At 38.5% G+C, this 27185-nt stretch overlaps 1 protein-coding gene across 5 annotated transcripts in view; it reads left to right on the top strand.

Annotated features, from left to right (window-relative positions):
- ubr4 (ubiquitin protein ligase E3 component n-recognin 4) overlaps window positions 1-27185 on the top strand; it is a 203341-nt gene that overhangs the window by 100752 nt on the left and 75404 nt on the right. For 4 of the 5 annotated variants that reach the window (XM_073031943.1, XM_073031941.1, XM_073031942.1 and 1 more), the window contains 19 exons: window positions 916-979; window positions 1212-1346; window positions 2080-2254; window positions 9832-9972; window positions 10430-10551; window positions 10811-10922; window positions 11520-11650; window positions 13235-13412; window positions 14069-14173; window positions 16427-16564; window positions 20234-20402; window positions 20564-20660; window positions 21338-21445; window positions 22351-22464; window positions 22615-22824; window positions 23086-23235; window positions 23353-23580; window positions 23841-23919; window positions 25612-25848. In XM_073031943.1, coding sequence (XP_072888044.1) covers window positions 916-979; window positions 1212-1346; window positions 2080-2254; window positions 9832-9972; window positions 10430-10551; window positions 10811-10922; window positions 11520-11650; window positions 13235-13412; window positions 14069-14173; window positions 16427-16564; window positions 20234-20402; window positions 20564-20660; window positions 21338-21445; window positions 22351-22464; window positions 22615-22824; window positions 23086-23235; window positions 23353-23580; window positions 23841-23919; window positions 25612-25848 — 2693 coding nt within the window. The remainder of the gene's footprint in view (window positions 1-915; window positions 980-1211; window positions 1347-2079; window positions 2255-9831; window positions 9973-10429; window positions 10552-10810; window positions 10923-11519; window positions 11651-13234; window positions 13413-14068; window positions 14174-16426; window positions 16565-20233; window positions 20403-20563; window positions 20661-21337; window positions 21446-22350; window positions 22465-22614; window positions 22825-23085; window positions 23236-23352; window positions 23581-23840; window positions 23920-25611; window positions 25849-27185) is intronic. The other variant, XM_073031939.1, reaches the window with a different exon arrangement.

The raw sequence follows: 27185 nt of genomic DNA, 5'->3' as shown, positions 1-27185 counted from the left end.
AAACGCAAAAGACTGCAGATGCTGGAAATCTAGAGCAACATAAGCAAAATGCTGGAAGAACTCAGCAGGTCATACAGTTTCTATGGAGAGGAATAAACAGTCAACATTTTGGGTCCTGATGAAGGTCTAAGCCTGAAACATTGACTGTTTATTTCTCTCCTTTTAGTGTATGTTATGCTGAATGTTAACTGTTTTTCTCTCTTTCGGTTTATCAGCTTCTGCATTTTGTGTTTTTTTTTTCCCCCCACAAGTAACTGGTATATACTTTCTACATTTTGTGCCTCTGAAACAGTAGATGTCAGGTTTATAAAGCTGTGTATGGCTCTTTTGAACTGATTTATTTCCAGTATCTGTTGAAGTTTTCATTTGTTGGTTTTGCATTTCTGATTCTGTATTGGTAGCAGTGACTGAAGCTTTATCATCTTTGTTTGCCTAAATGGTTTTGCTCTTTTCGCTTTTCTATACACAATATTGAAATTAAATTTGATATTAGTGTTCTAGATATAAAATTGTGGTTTTGATTTTTAAAAATTAGAATCATTCTTGAAATGTGAATTTAATTGGCAAGTATCATTTATTGCTCCTGAAGTTGCACTTAAACATGCAACCAAATTCTCATACTTATGTTATTTTCTGAAATTCACTGTTAAAGAATTGTGTCTAGAAAGTTTATTAAATGAGTTACTGGAAGAAATTACTGTTTACAGGCAATAGTGATACATTGAAATGGAAGAATGCAAGCATTCTTCATCCTTTTACTGGAGATGTCAGGTACCACGCAATGGAGCAGACCTAAAGTACTGCTTGTTGCTTTGCTTTGCACAACACTTTTTGTGCAATATTCATTAATAAACAGTTCTCCTACCCCTCATAACAGTGAGGTTAGTGAGAAATTAATGCTCTTTTCCTCTTCAGGCTGGTGGTAAGCTCCATGGAGGTTCTGGAAAGCTGCTTTGCTGTTGGGTGTTCAATTGAAAAGGTAAACAATTTCCTTTGGTGATATTGGGGGAAGAAAGTGATTTATGTCATAACTTTGCACAAGCAATTGGCAAAGCAGCACTGTTTACAACAAAATATATTGTTTTATTTATTTTCCACTTGTTCCATCTGGCTACTGGAACAGGGAGAATTTCATAATCTAAAAATAGATTTCATGGAAATTTGCCCTTTTGTAGATGAAGAATGCCTTTAGTAACTTTTTTTTCCTCTAGGAAAAGAATAAGCAGACAGCTTTAGAACTGGCCACAATGTTGTTATCAATGCCAACTCCTTCCAGTGTTCAACAGCAAACTAAGAGTCTGCTAGCAAGTCTGCACAACAGTCGTGGCAGTTATCACAATCATAAGGTGACTTGTGCCTCACTGAATGTTTCACGTACATCTGTGTAATCAGTCTGTATATTTGCCACTGCTGTATTTTTGTTTATTTCAACTTCCAATCTACTATTGAGGACTATAGTTCAGTTGGATGTGATGAAACGTTGTTTGCAATTATGGAAATATGTGGTGATGTTGAGAACTACCAGGCATAGTTGTCTCCTTGAAGATGGTCTGTTTCTAAACTAGTGATGATGTCAGCTAAGCTCTGGTAGTCACATCTGCTCTTGCTCATCTACTTCATCCTTTAACTCAGAGGGTTTGTTTTTATTTCGACTTGTTGTAGCAACGAATGCTGTGTTTTGGAGATGCTTCATCTAATAGCTGAAAAGGATTATGTGAAAGTAGAGCTGCCTTTCATCTGATGTAATGTTTTACATCATCATCCAGGACATGCCCTCTTTTCATTACTACCATCAGGGAGGAGGCACAAGAGGCTGAAGATGCGTACTCTGTTTTAGGAACAGCTTCTTCCCCTCTGCAGATTTCTGAATGGTTCCTGAACACCACCTCTCTATTTCTGCTTGCTTTTTCCACTATTTATTTTTTATATATTCTTATTGTAACTTATCATAATTTTTATGTATTGTACTCTACTGCTGCTAAAAGTCAAATTTTATGACATGTCAGTAATAATAAAGTTGATTCTGATAATACATTTACAGAACTTTTGCAAAATGTTTGAATTTTTCTTTCTGATCAGGATCAGGCTTTGCTGAATAATGCTGTGCACATTCTTAATACTTGGAATAAGGATGGTCGTGATCTTGACCCAGAAGTGTTCCAACGACTAATAATCACAGCTCGTTCAATTGCCATGATGCGACCGAATAATCTTGTGCACTTCACTGAGGTGAAAACATCACAGTCTGATAAAGGTGAGCCTGAATATATGGGTATATTGAGCAAATGCAGAAAATTCTGGAACTAACTAGCACCAGTGAAGAGTGAGAGTGAGATATATATGTCATTCATGTTTGAGAGTACACCTTACATCAGACTTGGAAACTAATAATGTTGGGGGAGTGAAAATCAGGAGTTCTGTTATAGAATGAGGTCAGTTAGTTACTGATCCAACTAATATATTTCTGAAAAGCTGGAGATTGTTGAAACTGAGATCATAGTCTGACATCATTCCAATGAATCATCGAAATGGTATTTAAAGATTAAAGGAGTGTGAAATAAGGACAAAGGTGCACAGACAAAAACATTCATGTCATTACATGCTTTGATGCATTAGTTTTACCCTTTCAATCCCTTTAATTTCTTCATCTTGAATTGATCATTTCATAACCAAATAAGGGTACAAAATAATTTAATCAAGATGATGAAATTAATAGAAAGGGATACAAAACCAAATTTGTCATTCGGGTATTAATATACAGTGCTTTATAAAAGTATTCAGCCCCTAGTACTTTGTTCACATAAATGAGTAGTACAATCAGATATTTTGATCAACTTAACTAAGAATTTGTGAATCACATGCTACTTTTTCACAGTAGAGTCCAAAAAGACAGGGAAAATTGAAAAACATGAAATAATAGAAATTCAAAAACTGGAATGTCAGCATTTCAAAAGTATTCATCCCTCATTGCTCAGGGCTTAGTTGAGCCACCTCTCACAGCTATTACAGCCAATAGCCTTTTTGGATAAGTGTCTATTAGCTTTGCACAATGTGGTGGAGCAGCATTTTCTCTTTTATCCTTGCAAAATTGCTTAAGCTCTGCTAGATTAGTTCAGGAGTGGTGGTGTACAGCAATCTTGCCAAAGATGTTCAATCGGGTTACGGTCAGGACTCTGACTGAGCCGCTCAAGGGCATAAACTTCCTTTCTTTGAAGCCACTCCATGGTTGCTCTGGCAGTGTGCTTTGGGTCGTTGTCCTGCTGAAAGGCTAACTTCCTCTGTAGTTTAAGGTTTCTGATAGAGGTTGGCAAGTTTTTATCCAGGATCTGTATTTAGCAGCATTCATCTTTCCATCAATCCTGACCAGATTACCAGTCCAGGCATCTCCATAGCATGAAAGTGCCTCCACTGTATTTTACAGTAGGGATGATGTTACCTGGCTGCTGTGCAGTTTTAGATTTATGCCCCACAAGCTGCTTAGTGTTGAGGCCAAAAAGTTCCACTTTAGTCTTATCTGACCTTCTTCCACATCTTTAAAGTATCTTTTAAGTGACGCTTTGCAAAGTCTTTACAGTCAAGGATATGGCTTTTTTTTAGCCAGGGCTTCTTCCTTGCCAATCTTCAATAAATACCCTTTCTGTGCAAAGTCTTAAATATTGTGGAGCCATGAACTTCATCTCCAGTTCCAGCCACTGACTTCTGCAGTTTATAGTTTACTCAGAGTTACTGTTTGTATCACAGTAACCTCTCTTACAAGTGCCATTCTTCTCTGGTGACTAAGTTTAGAAGGGTGACCTGACCTAGGCAGTGTGGCTGTGGCTTCATATTTTTTCCACTTTTTCATGATGAACTGCAGTAAGCTCCAGGGTACGTTTAGTACCTTATACCCTTTCCCAGATTTGTGCTTCACTATGATTATTTCCCTGGCTTGTCTTGAATGCTCTTTTGTCTTAATTTTGGTTTAGTCTGTTGAAAATCTACATTACAGAGAGAGAGGAGATATTTATTCTTATGAATTCATTGAAACCATGTGATTCTCCAGTTTTCTACATCAGCAATTTGAGAGAGTTGGTGAGGTTGGAAAGTTAGCATTGTAATTACAAAAGGGATGCATACTTTTTCAGCCTCACAATTTTGATTTTTATTTTTTCATAAATTATTGAGAGATTTTGGAATTTTTCATTTGATTTAACAAGATATTAAATGTTTTGTAAATTTCAAAACACATTGAAAAATCCTACTTCAATGTATTTTGAGTTTAGAAAATGAGACATTAAAATAAGAAGTTAGTGGTTGGGGTTGAATACTGTTTCAAGGCACAGTAACCATTTAAACTTTGGTGTCATAAATCTTTGCAGTGTGCTGCCCAAGGCAGATATATTTAATGCATAAAGTGAAGTTTAGGAGTCTGCTTGGAGCATCATACGTATGAATGTTCTCCAACTCCTTCCTAAGATGAAGGAGTCCTGTCTTGTATTATAACTTCCCCTTGTAATATGCATTAGATTTAATTGATTCAAGGGAAAATTATGGTGTATGTACTGTATGCAAGCTAACTTTCCATGTCCCTTATCTGTAATAGGCAAAAAATAATTATCATACTTCAGGGAAATTCCAATTAGACAATAGTTGATGTTCATCATTTCTTTCACTTCATCCAACTTAAAACAATATTGCCAAGGCAGTATTTGTTAGCTGATCTGGATATTCAGTGGCAGTAATATATAATGTGAGCTGATTGTGGCAGCAAATTTTAAAAATTACATTTGTATAAAGACAGCTTTCAATGAGAGTGGTTATTTGTCAAAGACTTCTTTCTGCATAAATAAGAAAATAAATCTGACAAGCCATTAATATGTTAACAGAACTAGTTAAATGTTATCTGCCAAAGAGAAGTCCATGTGCTATATTTGAACTGCCATCAATGAATAGACAAGACCAAATAGAAAATTATTGGCAAGCTGGGCAGTTAATCCAATTGTCTGTAGTGTTAATGATAATTCAGACCAAGATAAATGATGAGATTTGATGTGACTGTATTCAAATAAGATACCAATACAAATATAATTAAATTGTAATGCAATTAAATGCCTTCATCTCAGGGTTTTGAAAGTGGAAAATAAAAAAATAGTGAATTTCTTAGTTTCCAGAATGGTTCACGTAAGTTGGAAGGTAGCAAATCTAACTTCATTGTGTAAGAAAGGAAAGAGAGAGTAAGCAGTCAACTACAGATCATTTACACTGCTGTCTTTATTTAGGAAAATATTATGAAGACAATTGTAAAAGGTACTAGTAAATATATTAACAGTGGGTGTAGACTACATGAATTTACCCAAGACAAATAGAGTTTGACAAAGCTGTTAGAAATTTGAGGTTATATCTGGCAGAATAAATAATGGGGACCCAATACACGTGGTATATTTGGATTTCAAAATGTATTTATTAAGTTTACTCAAATTATTAACAATAGCTAAAGCTCATGGGATCGGGAAGAATAAAACATCAAGCATTGAAAATTTGTTAGCTGAAAGAAAACAGGACAGGAATAAATCGGTTATATATAGAGATTGGAAGTTTGGCTAATGTTGTGTTCCATGGTTTAGTGGTGCTACCTCAGCTATTCACAATCTATAATAATGTTTAGAAGGAAGGTCTAAGTGTAAAGAATTCAAGTTTGCTTATGACTCAAACCTCAGTGGTGGTGTGAGGTGGAGAGAGGCTACAGGGCGTATTCACAGGTTATGTGAATGGGTGAGGGCATAACAAGCCGAACATAATGTGGAATAATGGGAACTTTCCTCTTCCAAAGTAAAACAGAAAAGGAGAATATATTTTAAGTGATGAGAAATTGAAAAATGTTTGTGTCCAGAGGGATTTGGGTGTCCTTGTACATGAACCACTGAAAATTATTGTGCAAGTGTTACAAACAATTAGGAAGTCAAATAGTATATTGGCTTTCATTGCAGCTGGATTAGAGTAAAGCCATCAGTGCATATGCCTTGGGTGAGACTCTACGCAAAATATTGTGTGCATCCTTTTTTGGACCTAAGGAAGGATGTACTTTACATGGAAAGTGCAACAAAGATTCAGCAGGTTGATTCTTGGAACTTGGAGAGAGTTAGTCGGGAATTGGTCTTTGGAGAATGATAGGTGCTCTGGACAGATAATTTCCCTGCTTAAAGTTTCTAGAACTAGAGGTTAGTTTTAAAATAAGTGGTTAGCTATTTAGGACCAAGATGAGAAAAAAAACATTATTCACTAAGAGGATAATTAATCTTTTGTATCCCCTACCCAAGTGAGTTTTGAATATTCAGATGATAAATATATTTATGGCAGGACTAGATAGATGTTTAAATGTTGGGGAAATTGAAAGGTAAGGGTTCAGTACATGGAAGCTTTGCAAAGGTAAAGAATCAGGTAAGATGTTTTGAACGGTGGAGCAAACACAAGGTTTTTCTACTTCTATTTCTATTATTATTGGGTTAATAATCCAGAAATACAGGTTAATAATCCAGGGACAGCCTTTCCCTACAGTCAATTTGTGAATTTGACCAGTTTTTCTTTAGAAAAACCAAAATAAATAATAATATGACTGGTGACTATTGATGTGGTAATGAAGTACATTGATAAGGTTAGGGCAATATTGGGGCCCTAAAGGTATTATATCTATTAATGATTACAGTTTGCTGATGGCACCAAAAATGGTGGGATTGTTGATAGTGAGGAAGATTTGTTAGACTGCAAAGTATTATTGATCTAAGTAACAATTGGTTTTTAGACAGTGCAATAGCAGAGAGAATTGAATCCTGTTAAGTGTAAAGTGTTGCTCTTTCTAAAGACTAATTAGAGTAGGTTTTATGCAATGAATGGTAGGGCCTTTGGGAATATTGAAGAGCAGTGCATCCTTGGCGTGTGTCTAAGAATCATTGAAGATGGCAGCACGAGTACATTACCGTAGATTCCGGACTACAGAGCGCACCTGATTATTAGCCGCAGGCTCTAATTTTAGAAATAAAATCAATTTTTTAATTGTAAAGGCCGCACCGGATTTTAGGCCGCACCGCTACTTTTAAATATACATACGTATCGGTAACACAAATTACGTTGCATATACTTTTTTACTGAACAGCACGAACAACATTCCAATATCTCCTAGCGACTGGTAAAAATATATATATTGCAGCCTACCAGGAAAAGTTATTGATCGACTTTAACTTAAAAGCAGCGTTTTCGATCGGGTCTAATCGGGTCTGACGCTTGCGCAATGCGATCGGGTCTAATCGGGTCTGACGCTTGCGCATTGCGATCGGGTCTGACACGCTTGCGCAATGCGATCGGGTCTAATCGGGTCTGACGCTTGCGCAATGCGATCGGGTCTAATCGGGTCTGACGCTTGCGCATTGCGATCGGGTCTAATCGGGTCTGACACGCTTGCGCAATGCGATCGGGTCTAATCGGGTCTGACGCTTGCGCATTGCGATCGGGTCTAATCGGATCTGACGCTTGCGCAATGCGATCGGGTCTAATCGGGTCTGACACGCTTGCGCAATGCGATCGGGTCTAATCGGGTCTGACGCTTGCGCAATGCGATCGGGTCTAATCGGGTCTGACACGCTTGCGCAATGCGATCGGGTCTAATCGGGTCTGACGCGCTTGCGCAATGCGCTCGGGTCTAATCGGGTCTGACGCTTGCGCATTGCGATCGGGTCTAATCGGGTCTGACGCTTGCGCAATGCGCTCGGGTCTAATCGGGTCTGACGCTTGCGCATTGCGATCGGGTCTAATCGGGTCTGACGCGCTCGGGTCTTGCTTCGAGTATTTTCCATGTTGATGAGGGTGAGTACAAATGACTGATTTACAATAATTTAATTGTGAAAGTGCGCTTGATTTATCGTACAATTTCATTGGACCTCTGTGAACTACTCATCAATTTTATTGGTCTACTGTTACGAGGCAAAATGTTTACGAGGCGGCATGAAAAAAAAACCATGTATTAGCCGCTCTGGATTATAGGCCGCAGAGTTCAAAGCTGTTCAAAATGTGGGAAAAAAGTAGCGGCTTATAATCCGGAATCTACGGTAAATGGTGAAGAAGGCATATGGGATACTTGCCTTTCTTATCCAGGAGTGGAATACTAGAGCAAAGAGGCTAAGATATAATTTTACAGAATATTGGCTGGGACATAGCTGGAGTATTCTGTTGGGTTTTGGTTCAGCACAATAGGAAGGACTTCATTGCACTGGAGGGGATGCAGAGGAGATTTGCCAGGATGGTGCCCAGGAGATGCTGAATAGGCTGAACTTATTTTCCCTGGTGTATAGAAGGTTGAATGATAGAACTGTTGGGAGTACACAAGGTTTTGAGTGGCAAAGATAGCAGGAAACATTTTCACACAGCAAAGGTATTAAAACTAAAGTTTAAAACATTTAGAGTGGATCTGAAGAGGAAGTTTCTCACCCAGATTATGATTGGAATCTGGAATGTTCACTGTTGGTGACAAAGATAGATACTCTTACACCATTTAAGAAGTATTTAGATGAGTACTTGAATAGCTAAAGCTTGAATGGCTACAGGACAAATGCTGGTAAATGCATCAATATTGATGCATTCTTGACAGTTCACATGGGCATGGAGTGCTGAAGAGCCAGTTTCTATGCACTGTGACTCTGAAGCTATTGTTATAATTTTTAAAAATCATTTTTAGATCTGCTTTCAGAATAGGGCACCCGCCATACTAATTTTGGCCATTTAATGTGCATCTCCAACTAATTAGATTAGGTTCAACTTTTTCATCATTGTGCCGAGTACAGATACAAAGCCAATGAAATGCAATTAGCATCTAACCAGAAGTGCAAAAGAATAGTATTATTTACAAAATAACTGCGAATAAAAAGTAAGTGCTACAGCACACAAATATAAAAGTACTGAAACAGTACAATATGGGTGCAATACTGCTTAGCGCTGTGATGTGAGGTTCAGCAGGGTCACAGCCTCAGGGAAGAAGCTCTTCCTGTGCCTGCTGGTGCGGGAGTGGAGGCTCCTGTAGTGCCTACCGGATGGGAGGAGAGTAAAAAGTTTATGGTTAGGGTGAGATGCATCCTTGATAATGCAGGCAGTGTTTATGGTAATGTTCTCAATGGTGGGCAATTAGGTGCCGATAATCCGCTGGACAGTTTTCACCACACACTGGAGTGCTTTGCAGTCCGATATGGGTCAGTTGCCATAGCGCACTGAGATGCAGTTGGTGAGTATGCTCTCAATGGTACAGCGATAAAAGTCAGTCAGTATCCTGGGACAGAGGTGAGCTTTCTTGATGCTCTGCAGGAAATAAGGCGCAGTTGCACCTTTTTGATCAGGATGGAGGAGTTCAGGGACCAGGTGAGATCGTTGGAAATGTGGACACCAAGGAACTTTTGAAGCTTGATACACACGCCACTCCGTTGATGTAGATGGGGACGTGAGTGTGGCTCCTAGCATGCCTGAAGTCCACAATAATCTCCTTGGTCTTCTGGGTGTTAAGAGCCAGGTTGTGGTGACATTGTTGTTACTTAACATTCCTCTGAAATGGCACAGCAAGCTAGTTAGTTGTTTCAAACTGCTGCAAGTACCTAGAATCAAATCTGCCAACCTAACAGCACTACTGAGATCTGACAATGTTTCATTGCCTCCTTCTCAAGGATTGTAAGAGAAGAACAATAACTGCTTTTCTTACCAACAACACCTTTGTTTAGTGATTTTAAAAAAATGAAGTGAGGTAGATAAAGTGAAACAGCTTATTTTTAAACATGTCATATTCAACCAAAAAAATGATTATTCTTAATCTTTCTCTAGAGGGAACAGATGAACGAGATCATGTCCACAGGAGCGCTGAAGCTGAAGGCTGCAGTTTTATCATGCAATTAGTTTCTCATTTCTGGAGACTCCATGCATCCAAGCCTAAGAATGCATTCCTGGCTCCTGCTTGCCTACCTGGTAATTGTAATTCTATGTTTTAGCTAAATATCTTAAATAAAAAGGCAAAGTATATTCATGCTTGATAAAATATAATAGATGAAAAATTGCGACTAGAGCCAGTGTTCTCAGAGATCCCAGTTAGTTCTGGAGCCTTAGTGAACAAAGCATTATTTTGCAATGATAGGTTACAACGTTATGTATTTGCCCATAAATTGTAATGTGCATGTGGCATCTTTGATGTTATTTTAAGTACATTATTGAGAGTGTATGGAACTTGTTTTCCATATTTATTAACTAGGAAGACCTATATATTAGGGATGGATTGAAATGGTGTCAGCTTTTAATGTTACTTAAGTATATCTGCACGTATGGTACTGCTGCACTTATTTGGCTTGCATTTCAAATATTGAGAGGTTTGCTCAATGGTAAAAATGATTGTTGAAGCATATTTCACAGTTTTCATTTCCCTTTTTAGGTCTGACTCACATTGAGGCAACAGTGAATGCTTTGATTGACATTATTCATGGTTATTGCACTTGTGAACTGGACTACATAAATGCTGCTGCAAAAGTTTACATGCAGATGCTGCTGTGTCCTGTAAGTACCTTTATTTAATGGAAGGTAATGGTTGTTTATTTAATCATAATTAGTGAAGTTGGTAGCAATGTTTTCTGAGAAATGAGCACCCTATTCAGATTAAATTTAAGTTTCAGCTGTATGCTGTTATTAGATAACTCTGAAATGGTACATGCTCGTTACAGTTTTTGCTAGATATCAGAGAAATGGAGCTCAATCAGTCTTTTGGCGAATGCAATCAGTGTTCTGTATCCACTCAATCTAAATTGTTCTCTTTCAGGATCACTCAGTGAGTTTTGCTTGCAAGCAGGCACTGATACGTGTATTGAGACCACGGAGCAAACGCAGGCATGTCACACTACCATCCCCACCCCGCAGCAACACCCCAATGGGTAAGAAACGAGATCTGAATGACCACGTGCAAATGCAGTCTAATGATGTGCCTTGTATTGTCTAGTTAACAGAAATATTGTGTTTCACAAAACCTCTTCAAACATTCACCTGAATTGGTTGAAAACCTGAAATGGTTAAAAAGCAGGTATAATTATCACTTAAATGACCAAAAAATTATCCATTTGTGATATTCAGGAGTGCCTTTTCACCTCTCCAAAAAAGGAATTGCATATTTTCTGCATTCCTTGTTGCTACATTATACTTCGAATCTGTTTCTGCAAATGCTGAATAAAATTCCGGCATGCATTGCAGAAATAAGTTCAGGATAGCATATACCAAGCTCCCAGCACTTGTCAATGTGTATGTTTTTAGCAGAACACTAGATACTCTGTTGTACTTTATTTCCAATGAGTTTCTGTGTTAATACCATAACATTGGCCTTTTCAATTCTCCTATCTCTGCAATATTACTGTAAGACCTGACTTTGTACTGAAGTTTATACTAAATAAACTGACACTTCGTAGTTAATGTCTGCAGTACACCAGTAGATAGTAAGAAATATTTTAGTGTATGCAACGATCTTCATTTGTGTGTAGGTGATAAAGATGACGATGATGATGATGATGCTGACGATAAAATGCAAACATCAGGAATGCCAGGCAGTGAAAATATACGTCAAGAAAGTCAGGAGCAAAGTGAAGTGGATCATGGAGACTTTGAAATGGTGGTAGGCATCTCAAAAAGATAAATAATGTTTCTTTACTGACTAAAAGCTGAGATAAAATTAATAATACTTTTCAGAATAGAGACTTTTCCATGATCTAATCTCTCTTATTACTGGTATGTTCTCCCCGCGACCGCATGGGTTTCTTCTGGCTGCTCTGTCTTCCTCCCACACCTCAAAGGCGTATGGTCAGTGTTAGTAAGTCGTGGGAGCACCATGTTGCCGCTGGAAGTGTGGTGACACTTGTGGGCTGCCCCTGTCATGGTTTTTCGTGCCTCACAAATGACCAAGAGACACAGAAGATTCTTCAAGAAGGGTTAAACTTTAATTTGCAAATCAAAGCTGAGACAGTCATTGAGCTAGTCGCTGATCCCACCCCCCACCCCCCCCCCCCCCCCCCCCCGATCCTTTGGACACAGCATTTTTTATAGCAATCTCCTGGTCCAGTTGCATTAGCATATGTAATCGATCTATAGTTGCGTATTACACATACTGCACGTACATCATGTCCCTATTGTTCCTATCAATTGACTTAATCATGTTCTAATCTACATCTCTTAGCTACTTCTCATTAACACACCATTGTCTTCTACATTCTTAAGATTTCAGTCTCCTACCAAATTGGGTACATACATAGCAAATAATAAACTCAGAACAGAGCAATGTTCTAATCTACATTTCTTTAGCTCTTTAGCTACCTCTCATTAATACACCATTGTCTTCTACATTCCTAAGATTTCATTCTACTAAATTGAGTACATGCATAGCAAATAACTGACTTCATAGTTAAAATTTATACTTTTATACTCCAATACCCCCAGCACACTCCTTGCTGATGTGATTTGATGCAAACAATACATTTCACTGTATGTTTTGATGTACATGTGACAAATAAAGCTAATCTTTGAATGTTTTTTCTTTTAAATTACATCAAGTATGCAGCTTTTATATAAAAGTATAATTGATGTGAATGTGGAACTGGATTGTGGCACAACACAGTGAAATTCCATACCTGTAATCCGATCCACTGGTTCTTTAGGCTTAATGTTCTAGATTTCAGTGCTCTCTCAAAATAAAAAGAAATACCAGGAGCATTATCAGATAAAATTTGACACTGAGCCACATGAGGTTATCAAGTAGAAGTGACTCAGTTTTCATTCAGGGTTTTAACTGTGTTAGAGGAAGAGAAAGGGGCATATAGGTTCAGAGAAAAAGCTCCAGAGCTTGCAGCTGAGTCAGTTGCATAAAATTCTGATATTTTAAAGAGGCTATGTAAGTGCAGATTGTTTTGAATTGTAGGAAGATTTGGGGAATTGTTCAGAGCTCTTTATACTTTAAGCAAGTAATCTCATCGCTTCATATAGTAGTATTTTGTTAGTGCTATGCAGCCTGGATTTGGTAGTGTAACTGGGGTCTTATATATTCTAAAGCATTTCTCATGAGTTAAATTCAGTGCTGAGGCAGTGATAGTGGACATCTGGAAACCATGTCACAAAATTAGAGTGTTTTTCACCTGATACTCCTCTGATAAAATTTGCTTCTTCTGAGCTTTATGACCATGATTGTTCCTTGTTTCCTTTATCACAGTCGGAATCGATGGTTTTAGAGTCAGCTGAAAACGTGACTAATGGGAACCCTTCTCCTCTGGAAGCTCTGCTGGCGGGAGAAGAGGGCTTCCCACCAATGCTGGACATCCCTCCAGACGCTGACGACGAGACTATGGTGGAGCTGGCGATTGCACTTAGCCTGCAGCAAGATCAACAAGGTATTGACCCATTTGCGGTAGGAACATAATGGAGTTTGACTAATTTGCAAAGGATTGAATAGGAAAAGAATGCTTCCTAATCTCAATTTCAGGGAAATAAAAATAATTCCGTTCTTAAAAAGTTACAGTTGTGATAAATTCAAAACAAAAAACAAAATGATGAAAACAGTTTGGCTGCTCTTTTAGCATCTGTGAAGTTAAAGCAAGCAGTAAGTATGAGAAGAAATAGTTATACTAATGGTTCAGAATTAGCCAATCTGGATGGAGATTTGTATCGTTACTTTGGTTCACCCCATTTACTGTTCACATTGGCCAGGCTGATAATGACTTTGTAGATCCAATGAATTAAATTCTAGAAAATCATACACCACACCAATGAATATAGCTATTTTGCTTTTAATGGTTGCTGTTGAAGTTGGCTTTGTAATTGGATATTATTGATTTCCAAAACCAACACACTGAATACTGTAGACTTGGCAGTATACTATAGGCTTGTTAAACCAAAAGACTCAGCATTTTCTTTTCGCTATCATGCTGATCAAGTATAAGTTTCCTGAATTAGAATTTCTAGCCCTTGTTCTATTCTGAGTGTAACTTTCTTCCAATGGCCCTGCTGTAAGAATAAGATTACTGAGGTTGAGATTTGTCCTTTGTAGGCAGCAGCAGCAGTGCGCTTGGCCTACAGAGCCTGGGGCTATCTGGGCAGGCACCCAGCTCCTCCTCCTTGGATGCAGGGACGCTTTCTGATACCACAGCTTCAGGTAACAAATTGGTCAAATCTAATGCATGTCTATAGAAAAACAAAGTGTCTGCATAAGCTCTGGTCTGGATTTTCTTTCCTGGGCTATGATGATGATCAGGGGTAGGGTTTACATTCTGCAGTGGTTATAAATTGTCATTAGAATTTAATAAAACGAAGCATATCAAATGTACCTGAGCATATTTCAGAAATATTATTAAAGTGCATTAATGATTTTGTAGTGTAAAGTATATTTGAAAATTCTTAGTTGTCGTTTTCCTTACTTGGGAATATTTGATTAGATAAATTTCACTCCTAATAAGAGGGGCCGAGCTTGAGTGTGAATCTTCATTTTCTGTGCTTCTTTTTGCCATCCTACAGCTGGAATACAATCTCCACATGTCCCATGTTAAGTGCTGTAGGGTTTTAAAACTGCAGGTTAGAGGAATGATTTTATTTGTCCCAATTGAACAAGTTGCATCTTGGTAAATTTTGGTACTTTAAAAAAAACAAAAATCATGTTTAATTAGCCTGATGCATCTGTTTAAATTGTGATTTGGTAAAAATGAAGTTAGTTAATGATTCAGAATTTACTTAAAATTATAACTTTTGAACAAACAAATTAGTTCACTCTTTAGTGGCTAGCTGAACAATGAGTGGGCGATAGTGATTTAAGATTAGGGTTGGGCACCCAAAATACTCATTGCAATCATAGTGGCACCCTTAACAGTTCTGCATTAAGACTACAACTGTTCCCTGAATTTATTACTGAGTGATATGATAGGAGGCTTTCTAAGCAATGTAGAAGAAACCATAAATGTGCTAAAAGGGAGATATTAACTAAATAAACAAATAAGCACAAAAGGGCCAATGCATTTTATTGTTGGCTTATATAGGTTCAATCACTTTAGACTTAGAAATAATAGAATAATCTGAGAACTTTCCAAATGGTGAAAAGGTAGAAACATTAGAAATTCAAAGAGACTGGGCAATCCATGTATCTGGATCATTGGGCAAGCTACCTGATGGGGAGAGGGGAAAAAAGTTACGCAAAAATGTCAGTGTTTGTTAGAGAAAAGTTGCAGGTTTTTCTGTTGCAAAGTCTGATACTATGGACAGGTACAGAAGATGGTCTGAGAGGTAGAAATCTAGAGATCCTCAAGAGTACAGTGGGCATTTGGCACACTGAGCAGAGCTGGATACCACATCTTAGTTGTTGGGGCCAAGTGGGGGACATAACAGCACAATGATGATGCTAAGGGTTAAATTATGAAAAGTAATTGCACAAACTCGGATTGAATGTCCTGAAATTTAGAAGGTAAGCCAATTGTTTGAAGTTTTCTAGGCTTTAAGCAGGGAGAGTGATAAATTTGGGAAAGAACTATTTCTTCTGGTTTGGCATGAGCTGTCCACTACCCAAAACAATGCGTGCATATCCTGTCGCTGCATTTATTTGTATATAAATACTTGTATCGTTTTGACCTGTATCAAAAATCTGTCATTTTGTTAACAAAACTTTATCCGATTTTTCACTTTCTTTGTTTTTGTAATTCCATAAAACATGTAGTATCTTAGTGAATCTGTACTACAAACTCTCCAAACTTTCAGTTATCTTTCCTATACTGCAAGAGCCAATATGGCATACAGATAAGTACCCTTCATCTTTCTGCTCTTTCGCAGCATGTGAATTGTCACTGCTATTAAAGCATACAAACCACAATAAATTAAATGAACAAGTTCTTTGTAACTATATTTTAATGACATATCGGCAAATCTGAGGTTACATTTGGCAATTGCCAATGTTCACAATGTAAATTTATTAAGTCAAAATGAAGTGAAATACTGAACTATGTTTGATGAGCAGTCTACATAGTATTTGAGGTGTAATTTCACATATGAATTGACCAATACCAGTAGTCACCAAGCAAGCCTTTACCTCCGTCCTTAGTTCAAATTTCCTTTGTCTTTTCAGAGGGTTGGCACAGCTATTATGTAACCAGAAGACTTCTGTATAAAGTGTTTTGCTCAACGTGAATTGAAGCTTTTTCTCCTTGTTCTGCGGTTCAGGTGTCTGTGTGGGGAATTGTATAATTTGGTCGAATGTACAAACCTTTCTGTACTTGCACTTCCTTTTTTAGTTGTTGCAAATTAAAAGCCGTAGAGGTCTGTGCCGAGTCTATGGTCTACGGCTGTGTTTGTCTCAAACTTTTACGCTTGTGCTCACGGTTTGTAAATATGGTGTTTTTACCTGTAACAGCCGTTGCTATGCTTTTAGCTCCAGCCTCTGATGATGAAGGGAGCACAGCAGCAACAGATGGATCAACACTGCGAACATCACCAGCAGAGCACGGTGGCAGTGTGGGGTCAGAGAGCGGGGGAAGTGCTGTTGATTCTGTTGCCGGAGAACACTGTGGTAAGCCTAATCAAATAGAGAGATTTAAATGAAAGGGATAATATGGGTCATATCAAGGATCAATTTAAAACTGTACATTTGTATGTGATTCATGTATGTCATAATTGTTATCTCAACTACAAAGCAAGTGCTGCTGTAGACATAACTTTTTTTATTCCTAATTTTTTCCCCACCAGAATAAGTCTTCAGACCTTGATTGCTATAATCCTCTCTAGCCAGTTTGTCCTCAGCAAAATACTGCTGTTGTTAATGTTTTGAATTTTAAAGGAATCGAGGGATAGGTGTTTGTGGGAGGAAAGTAATTAATGCCTTGGTAAAAGATCAGGGAAAAAATCATGAATTTTGAAAATAATTTTGTCTACAGCAACACTTGCTTCGTAATAAAAATAAGATACACTGACACACATGAATACACACAACACAGGAATACACACATGAATACAGTGTCAGATATACTGACACACACAAATATACGGTTTAAAATTGATCTGCTTTAAACGTGCTTTAATTTCTTATAATACCATAAGGTATTGGGGCAGAATTAGGTTATTCAGCCCATCAAGTCTGCTCTGCCATTGAATCATGGCTAATTTTTCTTCAAGCCAGTTTGCTTGCCTTCTTCCTGTGACCCTTAACCCCTTTACCAATTGAGGCTCTATCAATTTCTTGCCTTAGACATATCCAATAACTTGGCCTAAATAAATATGAATTTTACACATTCACTATTCTCAGGCTGAAGAAATTCTTGCTCCTATCAATTTTAAAGGAATATTCCCTTATTCTGAGGCTGTGCCCTCAGATCCTAGACTCTTCTACTAATGGAAACATCCTGTCCATGTTCACCTTATGCTATCCAATAGATTTCAGTGAGATTCTTTGCCCCCTCCCCCAATTCTTCTGAACTCTTTTAGTCTTTTTCCTGAGGCGGGATGCTAAAATCAAGAGGGCAGAAGCTTAAGATCAGATGTGAGAGATTTAAAAGAGAAGTCAGGAGCAGCTTCACTGAAAGAGTGTGCATATTTGGAATTAATTGCCAAAAATAGTGGTTGAGGTGGACATATTGACAACATTCAAAATTCATCTGGTACATGAACAAAAGAGGTTTGGAGGGCCATAAGCCAAACACAGGACCTGCTTGCTGGGCATCACAGTTGGGATGGGCAAGTTGGGCCAGAGGGGCCAACTTATGTGCTGTATGACTCTATGATTCCATGACTCTGTAACACCATTCAGTACAAGCCTACAGACATCAAATGCTCCTCCTGTGTTAAGTTTTACATTCCTGTGAGCGTTCTCTGGGCTCTCTCCAAGACCAGCACATCCTTCCACTGATAATGGAGCCCAAGATTGCTCTCGGTATTCCAAATGTGTTCCTGACTAATGCCTTAAAAAGCCTCAGCATTGTATTCTTGCTTTTATATTCTAGTCCTCTCCAAATGAATGCTTACATAGTATTTGCTTTGATTGCTACCAACTCGACCTGCAAGTTAACCTTGAGGGAATCCTGAACTTGGACTCCTAAGTCCCTTTGCACCTTCGATTTCTGATTTTTCTCTCCATTTAGAAAATCATCCACACTTTTATTCTTCCCACCTTAGTGCCTGTATTTCTCTGTGCTGTATTCCATCTGTCACTTCTTTGCCTGCTCCCCCAAGTCTTTCTGCAGACTTGCTGCTTACGCAACACTGCCTGTTCTTCCACCTATCATGATGTTGTCTGTAATCTTGGCCATAATGCTGTCAGCTCCTTCAAACAGATCATTAATGTATTAAACTGACCCTGTGAAATTTCACTAGTTGCTCTCTGACTTGTCAGTCAGTCTTTCATCCATGCCGATATCTTGTCTCTAACACCATGGGCTCTTACATTATCTTGTGGCTCTGTTGCCGAAGAACCACAGAATGAAACAATGCAAATTTAGCTTATCGGTTTGTCGTGCCAGTGCCTGCTTTTTTGAACAAATTATCAAATTGGTCTCATTATTCTGGCCATCCGAGCTATCCTGCATTGAAATCATTCATACCTTATGCAACATTCCTGGTGATTTAGGGTTATCAGCCCTGCTGTTTGAATCATTCCTCCTGAATGTAAATACTGAACACGACTTCATCTCTATGATATTTTAAGTGTCTGTTTCAACAACATAGCCAAATAGGAGGGAAAAAAAGTGACTCGATGCCCAGTAATGCAGTCTTTTTATGGTTTGAAGTTGAAATGCAGACAATACAAATAGAACTTGGGAATAGGTCATAGGATCCTGCTAGCTGCTCAGTAGGGTTGTGTCCGATCCAATTTTATCCTCAGCCTCCCAAATTACTTGACTCTTCATGACTCCCGAGAGTGGCAAAGCAGATAGCACTGCATCTTACAGATCTAATGACCCGGGTTTGATCCTGACCTCTTGCGTTAATTGTATAGCATTTATACATTCCCTATGACCAAGAAAGTATCTCCAGATATTGACATTTCCTCCCACAACGCAAAGACACACTGGTTGGTAGGTTATTAGATTACTGTAAATTTCCCTTGGGTAGTACAGGATCAAAGAATAAGGATGGTGGTGATGAATACATGAGGGAATGGGATTGTTCTTAGAGCCAGAGTATCGGATCAAGACCATGTAACAGGACTGAGATGTAAAATTGCCAGTGTATATGAGTGATGTTGAGGTGGAGGGGGATGATTTGTGTGGGGTATAGAGGCTGGTAGGCGATAGATGGAGCCAGGTGGAAAGGTGGTGATGGGCAGATAGAAGAGATGGGGATTTGGAGAATGGGAGGGATGAACAAAGAAGGAAGAAAACAAGGTGATCAGTTGAGCACAAGAGTGTCACAAGCTATGTTGTCCTTCCAAATTGTGTTTGGCCTCTGCAGCAATTGAGAAGGCCAAGGATGGACAGATCAGTGTGGGAATAGGAAGGAGAGTTAAAATGACAACTGCAAGCTCGGTAACTGATGTGGACTGAGCCCAGGTGCTCTGCAAAGCAGTTGCCTAGTCTGTGTGCTTGGTTTCTCAATGTAGACGAGGCACCAAATGCATTAGAGCAGGTTAGAAGAGGTGCAGGTGAACCTCTACCTCACGGGAGGGCTGTTTAGGTCCCTGGATGGTAATGAGGGAAAGATGAAGTGAGAGGTATTGCACCTCATTTGGTTGCAGGGGCAAGTGCTCAGGAGGGAGAGGTGGGGATGCATGAGCAACCAGGGAGTCCTGGAGAGAGTGCTGCCTGTGGAATGCAGAAAGTGGGTGAGAGAGGAAGGTGACAGGACCGCATTGAGGATAATGTGTTAGATTCTGTATCATATGAGAATATGTCCACTTATTCAGGAACTAAGTCTGATGTTCAGTTGTTCACACTATCCAATTGTAATAGGAATAAATATACTTATGATCAGTTTCTAGTTAGTTTTTTTTAAAGATTAGGTAAGCAACTTATTTAAAGTGTGATAACTTACACCTTTTATAATGGGTGTAATTGTTTTAATCTAATTGATTTCTGGAACCCAAACACATAATGGAGCAGTATTAATTTAATGAGTGTAGTAACCGTGGTGAAAATACCTTATAAATTAATGGAAACAGATGTTTTTCTCTGTAGTGTATGTATGTGTGCACATTCATATTTGATATAGCTATCCACAATACAGTTTGACCTTTCTTTTAATCTGTTAGTGTCTGGGCGCAGCAGTGCATATGGAGATACAACGGCAGAGGGACATCCTACAGGTCCAGGCAGTGTCAGCTCCAGCACTGGAGCAATTAGTACCACCACGGGGCAGCAAGAAGGTGAAGGGTCGGAAGGAGAAGGTGAAACAGACGGTGACCTACATACAAGCAACCGGTGAGGGAAAACTCCCAATCTCAAAAAGTCTTCAAATTATTTTTGCCATCTGGCCAAAGTAGTGATGCTGCATTGTGTGGCCATAATAAATGGAATATTTAAAACTGGCCATAATCAATGGATTCTGATAATGATTGATCCCTCCACTTCTCCTTGTATAGGCTCCACATGGTGCGACTGATGTTACTTGAGAGACTCTTACAGCATTTGCCGCAGCTCCGTCATGTTGGAGGAGTTCGAGCTATTCCTTACATGCAGGTGGGCTGTGTCTCTGAGCATTTTCTATTTTGTTTTACTGAAGGTGACACAAAATTTACGCTAAGTGGGACAAGAAATTGCTGGGTTGGAAATTACAAATGATTAATGCATTATCATTTGAAGAAATTAAAGTAATATTAGGAATAAGAATGGAAAAAATGCCACTAGTTTCTCTCAAAAACTTGCTCCGTATTTTACCGTACAGCCGTGGAAATAATTAAAGGTTGTGGATTAAAGATAGAGGTGGTAGAAGTATGAATTTAAATCTTTGTCATTTTCCTTTTACACCATAAAATATTTTAAAGGTAAAACCCTGGGTATTTTCTGACCCTGTATAATTTGGCAGTCTGTGGCCTTACCCCTTCCTTTGTCAGCCCCTTGCAATAACTCCACTAAGTAGCACTGTGTGAGAAAATAATAACTGGTGATGGAGTAAGTCAGAACTCTGTGATGCTGTATCCAGCATGTTTTGATTCCAAGGCGTAATTTGGAAGCATCAGAACTTGACTTGTACTTAGGAAGATGGCAACGAAGAATAATTGATAGTGGCTGCCATGAAAAAATCTGGCTTAGAGGACAGGGGATCAGATGTTATACTGTTGACGATTTTGAAAATATGTTTAACTTGTGCCTAGAATTTGTGTTATTGATGTTTTGATTATGCATTTATCCATCAGGTAATTTTAATGCTGACTGCTGACTTGGATGGAGAAGATGAGAAAGACAAAGGAGCCTTAGACAATTTGCTTTCCCAGCTCATTGCCGAGCTGTGCATGGACAAAAAGGTAATGCTATTTGGGTAATCGATTTTTTAATTTAAAATGTATTTTCCTTCTTTCAATATTGTGTCAGCGATCGGGTGCCAACCCTCTGACTGGTTACTACCATTATTATAGCTTTCGTCAGAGAAGGCATTTAAGAGAAAGTTGAATAATTCCATTCCCTACCTGAATGATTGACATCAGTGAACTTTTAGATTTGAAGTATGCTTGTTGAAACCTAACCATGCATGGTTGGTTGATATCATTAAAAATACAAAATGTAATAATCTACAAATGCAGCATAAAATCTCCAACCAAGAATGCAGCAGTGGTCTATGCAAAATAAATTGTACTAGCGTACACAGAATGAGCTCAGAACACTGGAGCAGAGAGGTTAGGAAAATTATAGGATGTTCTGGGCTTTTCTCAGTGCTCACTTATGGAAATCCGTGTGATTTAATTGAATAAATGGAGGAATTTGTGGTCTGCTATCAGAAAAGTAGCCTTATTAGTTCCAAATTTTCCAAGAACCAAGTGGTTCACTACTGCCCTTCAGGGAATGGTGACTGGCATCCTTGGCTAGATGGTCTACATACTATTCCAGTGCCACACAATATGATTGTCTCTTAGTGGCCTCTGAAATGGTCCAACACACCAACCAATTCTAAAAAGGCACTGGAGAGTTCAATAATAAGGAATTAGACGATAGGTGCAGGAGTAGGCCATTCAGCCCTTCATGCCAGCACCGCCATTCAATGTGATCATGGCTGATCATCCACAATCAGTGGATGAACCATCATCATCACTATGTCAAATTGCTGGGGGTAGGTATTAACTGCATCTTTCCAATATCATGTGCTGCCCAAGAGTAAGTGAAGATATCCAGAATTTCAGTTCCTATGTTGACAACCGGTGATTCTTTTACTCAGGATGTTTCTAAGAAAAATGATCGCAGCCCACTGAATGAAGTGCATTTGGTGATCATGAGACTTCTTAGTGTATTCATGTCACGAACAAAATCAGGCTCAAAATCTGCTTCTGAGGTAAGTCATTACATATCTTGTATAAACAATCAATTTCTGTTAATAAAATTATTTGCATGTCATGTCACATTTATAATCTTTTTTCAAAGTCTTATAAATTGTAGGATGTGTTCACTAGAGTCTGAGAAAATAATCTTTTCATACTTGCAGGCTTCATCACTGATCTCCAATGCCACAGCCACTGCGTTATTAAGTTCAGGAGCCATTGACTATTGTCTTCACGTTCTTAAATCGTTGTTGGATTACTGGAAAACACAGCAGGGTGAAGAAGAAACTGTGGCAACAAGCCAACTCCTGAAACCACATACTTCTTCATCACCACCAGACATGAGCCCATTTTTCTTGCGACAATATGTGAAGGTAAACATTATGGTGTGACGGAGATGTAATGCTGTAGGTAAAGTGTTAATTATGGATTCAGAATATGTCTGCAGAGCAGAATGCAGATTTTCATATGTATAAAATTTAAAGAGGAAGAAGGAAGATAATTAATAGTATAAAGAAAGATTATACATGCATTATGTTTATGATTGATTTATGCGGCAGATGTTCGATAATTTCCCCATCATTTCGACATTACAAGTTTTTAAATCTTTTATAAATGATTGATTTTTTTCTCAGGGGCATGCTGCGGATGTGTTTGAGGCATACTCACAGCTCTTGACTGAAATGGTGCTGAGATTACCATACCAAATCAAGAAGATTGCTGATGCAAACTCTCGGATTCCCCCACCTATTTTTGACCACTCTTGGTTCTACTTCCTGTCTGAAGTAAGCATCTGTTCAACAGTCCACAACTTGGTACACGGTGTCTGTACACTTGGATGTGCACCACTTATGTGGTATAATTACTGAATTCCTTTAACTGAAAGTTTACTCTTCTTCCAGTATCTCATGATCCAGCAGACACCATTTGTGCGTCGTCAAGTTCGCAAACTGCTTTTGTTCATTTGTGGATCAAAGGAAAAGTACCGCCAGCTACGTGACCTGCACACGCTTGACTCTCATGTTCGAGGAATTAAGAGGCTACTGGAGGAGCAGGGGATCCATCTGAGAGGTGGTGTAGTTACAGCTTCATCAGGATCTGCTCTGCAGTATGACACACTCATTAGCTTGGTGAGTTGAGGCTGATTCCCACTGAGCAGGAGACAGATTTCTGCTGACTTAACAAATTCTGAAATAATTCCTAATTTTCATTGTGTGCATTGAAGTATGGGATTGCTTTTGCTACAATGAACTGGGAGTATTGTGTTACCTTCTACTAATCATAGTTTTCAACAATGATACTCAAATTTATTTAGCACAAAGAATGTAAGTTAATAATCGTTTCAATCAAAACAACTTTCTATTAATTTGATAACCTTTATATCTTGCAGATGGAACATTTAAAGGCCTGTGCAGAGATTGCCAGCCAACGGACAGTGAACTGGCAAAAATTCTGCCTGAAGGATGATTGTACGTATAACCTCTCTAGATGTTAAAACATTTGTCGAACTCATCATATCATTCTTAACATCTAGATTAATCTTCTTTCATGTCATAGTTTAGTTTCATGATTGCAGTACATCTGAGGCCTCCTTTTACTGATGTAGTTGTTGAGATTGTGGATTTGTGACAGAAGCTTTTCAATGACAACTTTTATAATCTTGGCTGTGAAGAGTTTCATTCACAAATCCTCAGTATCAATGTCCTTAATCTCGGAAGTGAAGGCTAGAGGTGCTGTTATCATGACAACCTTCAGAACAAACAAGTCAAGTCTGACTGCGATACTTACAGACAGGCCTGTTTGCAGTTTATCTGCCTGTCAGAAGGCTCCTGAACCACTTCCCTGAGACCAAAGAGTTGCTACCTGAATTACAGTGTTAATTCCATAGATCTAGAGGCAGGACGGATATGATCTGCAATATGTGACCAGTCGGAGACATGCTCCTGGAGTGGAGTGGAGCTAGCAGAAATTCCTTTCCATCTTGCGCTTACTGCATGATATTAACCGGGAAGTCTGTAGCAGAAGACTGTTGTCAAACGTGAACTGTCATTCATGTTTCAGTGTTGTACCACACAATGTCCTGCAAGAATGAACCTAATCATCCCAGCAAAAAGGAAAATATTCAGCTTACAGTGACTACAGGCTAGACTCAAGTTGTCTTGAACCTCATTAGTGAATAGTTACGCAGAATTCACTTCTTTATGTATGTCAGGGGCCAGTCATTATGCCAGTGATGACTTTTTCATACAAGTATTTGTGAATCTGGACTTTGCATTCAAATTGATAATGCCTTCAAGTCGATGATCCTCTTCAAACTTGTCCTTGATGCACCACAATGCCCTTCAACAATGAATGTTCCTGGGAAATATGGAGTATTTCCCATATCCCTGCTTCAAGACTGAGGCAGAATTTTGACCAAAACATTGACTGTCCTTTTCCTCCACAGATTGATTAACCAGCTGAGTTCTTACAGCAGTTGTTTCTGCTCCAGGTTACTGTCTCTGCAGTCTCTTGTGTCTCTGTCTCTGACAGAGGAGAATCTCTACCCCATGACCATGAAGTGGAAAGAACACTGAAGATGCTATCAGCAACAGAAAGAGTGAACCTCCTCGCAAGCTACCAATCTGCCTCTCTAGTTCCCACATTGATCTCATCAGTCACCTGAGAACTCAAAATGATAGTCTGAGGGACTGACAGAAAAGGAGGAAAGTTGAATTTGGTGAAAAGCAGCATGAAAAAAAATTAAAACAAATACAAAGTGGGCCTATGCCTAGCTGTTAGACTTCCTTAACAGAATGTCATGGACCACTGTACCAAGGTTCATGTCAAAGCGTGCTGAACGTACCTGGGCCATTCAGTGCATAGAGCCAGTTTCATTTAATCAAGATTAATGTGCTCAACCACCATGTGTTCAGTTTCTTTAATGCAACTCTTATTCTGTGAAAATAGTTTATTATGAGGTGCTTTAACATAGAAATACACTGAATACTCAGCAACACTCTTTTAATATGTGACTGGGTAAAGTGCAACATTCCATGTTTATACTTTAAGAATAATTAAGATTTTTTTCTGGTATTAGATTTATGTTTGCAATTTAAATTAGCTAAATGTATTGGACTTCTTTTTAATGTGTTCCTTTTTTCTTCTTCCCATCCCTCCAGCTGTTCTGTATTTCTTACTTCAGGTCAGTTTTCTTGTGGATGAAGGAGTCTCTCCAGTTCTCCTGCAGTTGCTTTCCTGTGCGTTATGTGGCAGTAAAGTGGTCTCCACGTCAACATCCAGCAACACTGGGGGTTCTGGGACAACCACTACCTCCTCCAGCTCAGCACAGTCCGGATCTCAGTCCAAATCATCTAGTAAAAAGAGCAAGAAAGAGGAGCGAGAGAAGGAAAAGGATGGTAAGCTAATGTATCCCATTACAAATTATTACCTGCAGAATTTTGTTCTTATTTACATAGAGGCGCAATAACATTCTTTAAAAGATTAAAATCCTGAATTGGTGACCTGGAGACACATTCGTATATCTCCTGAGCAGCTTGATATTTATATAAATAAATGATCTGGAGTGAAAATAAATTTGTTAGAAATGGTGACTATGAAACTCTTAGATTGTTACTGAATACCATCTGGTTCACTAATATCCTTCAGGGAAGAATCTAATTTCTTAACCAGGTCTGATCTCAAGCCCATAACAAATATGATAAATGTTTAACAGGTCTCTAAAATGGATAGTAAGCCTCTCAGTTCAAGTGTAATTAGGATGGACAAAACTATTTGTGTTTGTCAGCAGTCCCTGCATACCATAAATTATTTACTTCTACAATATTTTAAAAGATGTAACTGTTAAAACTCCATGTTAAAATGAATAAAAATGTCAAAAAATGGATTACCATATTAAGATAGAGTGAGCAAAATGGGGAAAAAGATTAAGGGCAAGATTTCTAATATCTCTGTATACCACAAGTCATATAACAAAGAGGCAAAATGGTGCCAGTGAACAATGACGACATTCTGCAGGCTTCTATATCCAGTATATAAGTATCCCTTATCTGAAATTCCAAACTCCAAAAACCTCCAAAATCCGAATTTTTTTTGAGCACTGACATGACATCACAAATGGAAAGTTACACAAGGTGCTGGGAAGGTTCCCAGGCGATGCACAGGTTTCTGCACGTCACAGACAGATCTGAGAAGTGACCTCACATATGTAATGAACAGAAGTTAATGAAAAAGAGAAAAATATTGCATAATGCAAAAAGTGAAGATCTCAATCATGTATTTTAAAGCATGTATCAGCATCAGAGTGAACGTATTGCTGCTTAACAGTGTGCTGGTCATGAAACAGAGCAAAGATCTATCACAACGAACTGAAAATTGAAGTTATTTGTGAATATACAGCAGGCTGGATGCAGTAATTTAAGAAAAGGCACAGCATTACATTTTAAAAGATTTTAAAAATATGGCGTCTACTGATTACAAAGCTGCAGAGAAATTCATTGATAAGTTTGTGAAGACCGTCGCTGAAGAAAATCTAAAATCAGAACAAGTACAATGCTGATTGTTTTTATACCTTAAATAAAACCTAAAAAGAGTAAAATACAAATACAGTGTAGTGTAACCTTTTAATCTAAATATGGCATCATAGTTGGAGACTGAAAGACTGTCGTTTGTTTTTGTTCAGTAGCTGATTCAGGTTTTCTCCGGTGCTGCTTTTATTACCTTGCACACGTATTTT

Source organism: Hemitrygon akajei, chromosome 29 (assembly GCF_048418815.1).
Source record: "Hemitrygon akajei chromosome 29, sHemAka1.3, whole genome shotgun sequence".
Lineage (NCBI taxonomy): Eukaryota > Metazoa > Chordata > Chondrichthyes > Myliobatiformes > Dasyatidae > Hemitrygon > Hemitrygon akajei.
The sequence above is the reverse complement of the archived record's forward strand: the minus strand, read 5'-3'. Positions and strand labels throughout refer to the sequence as shown.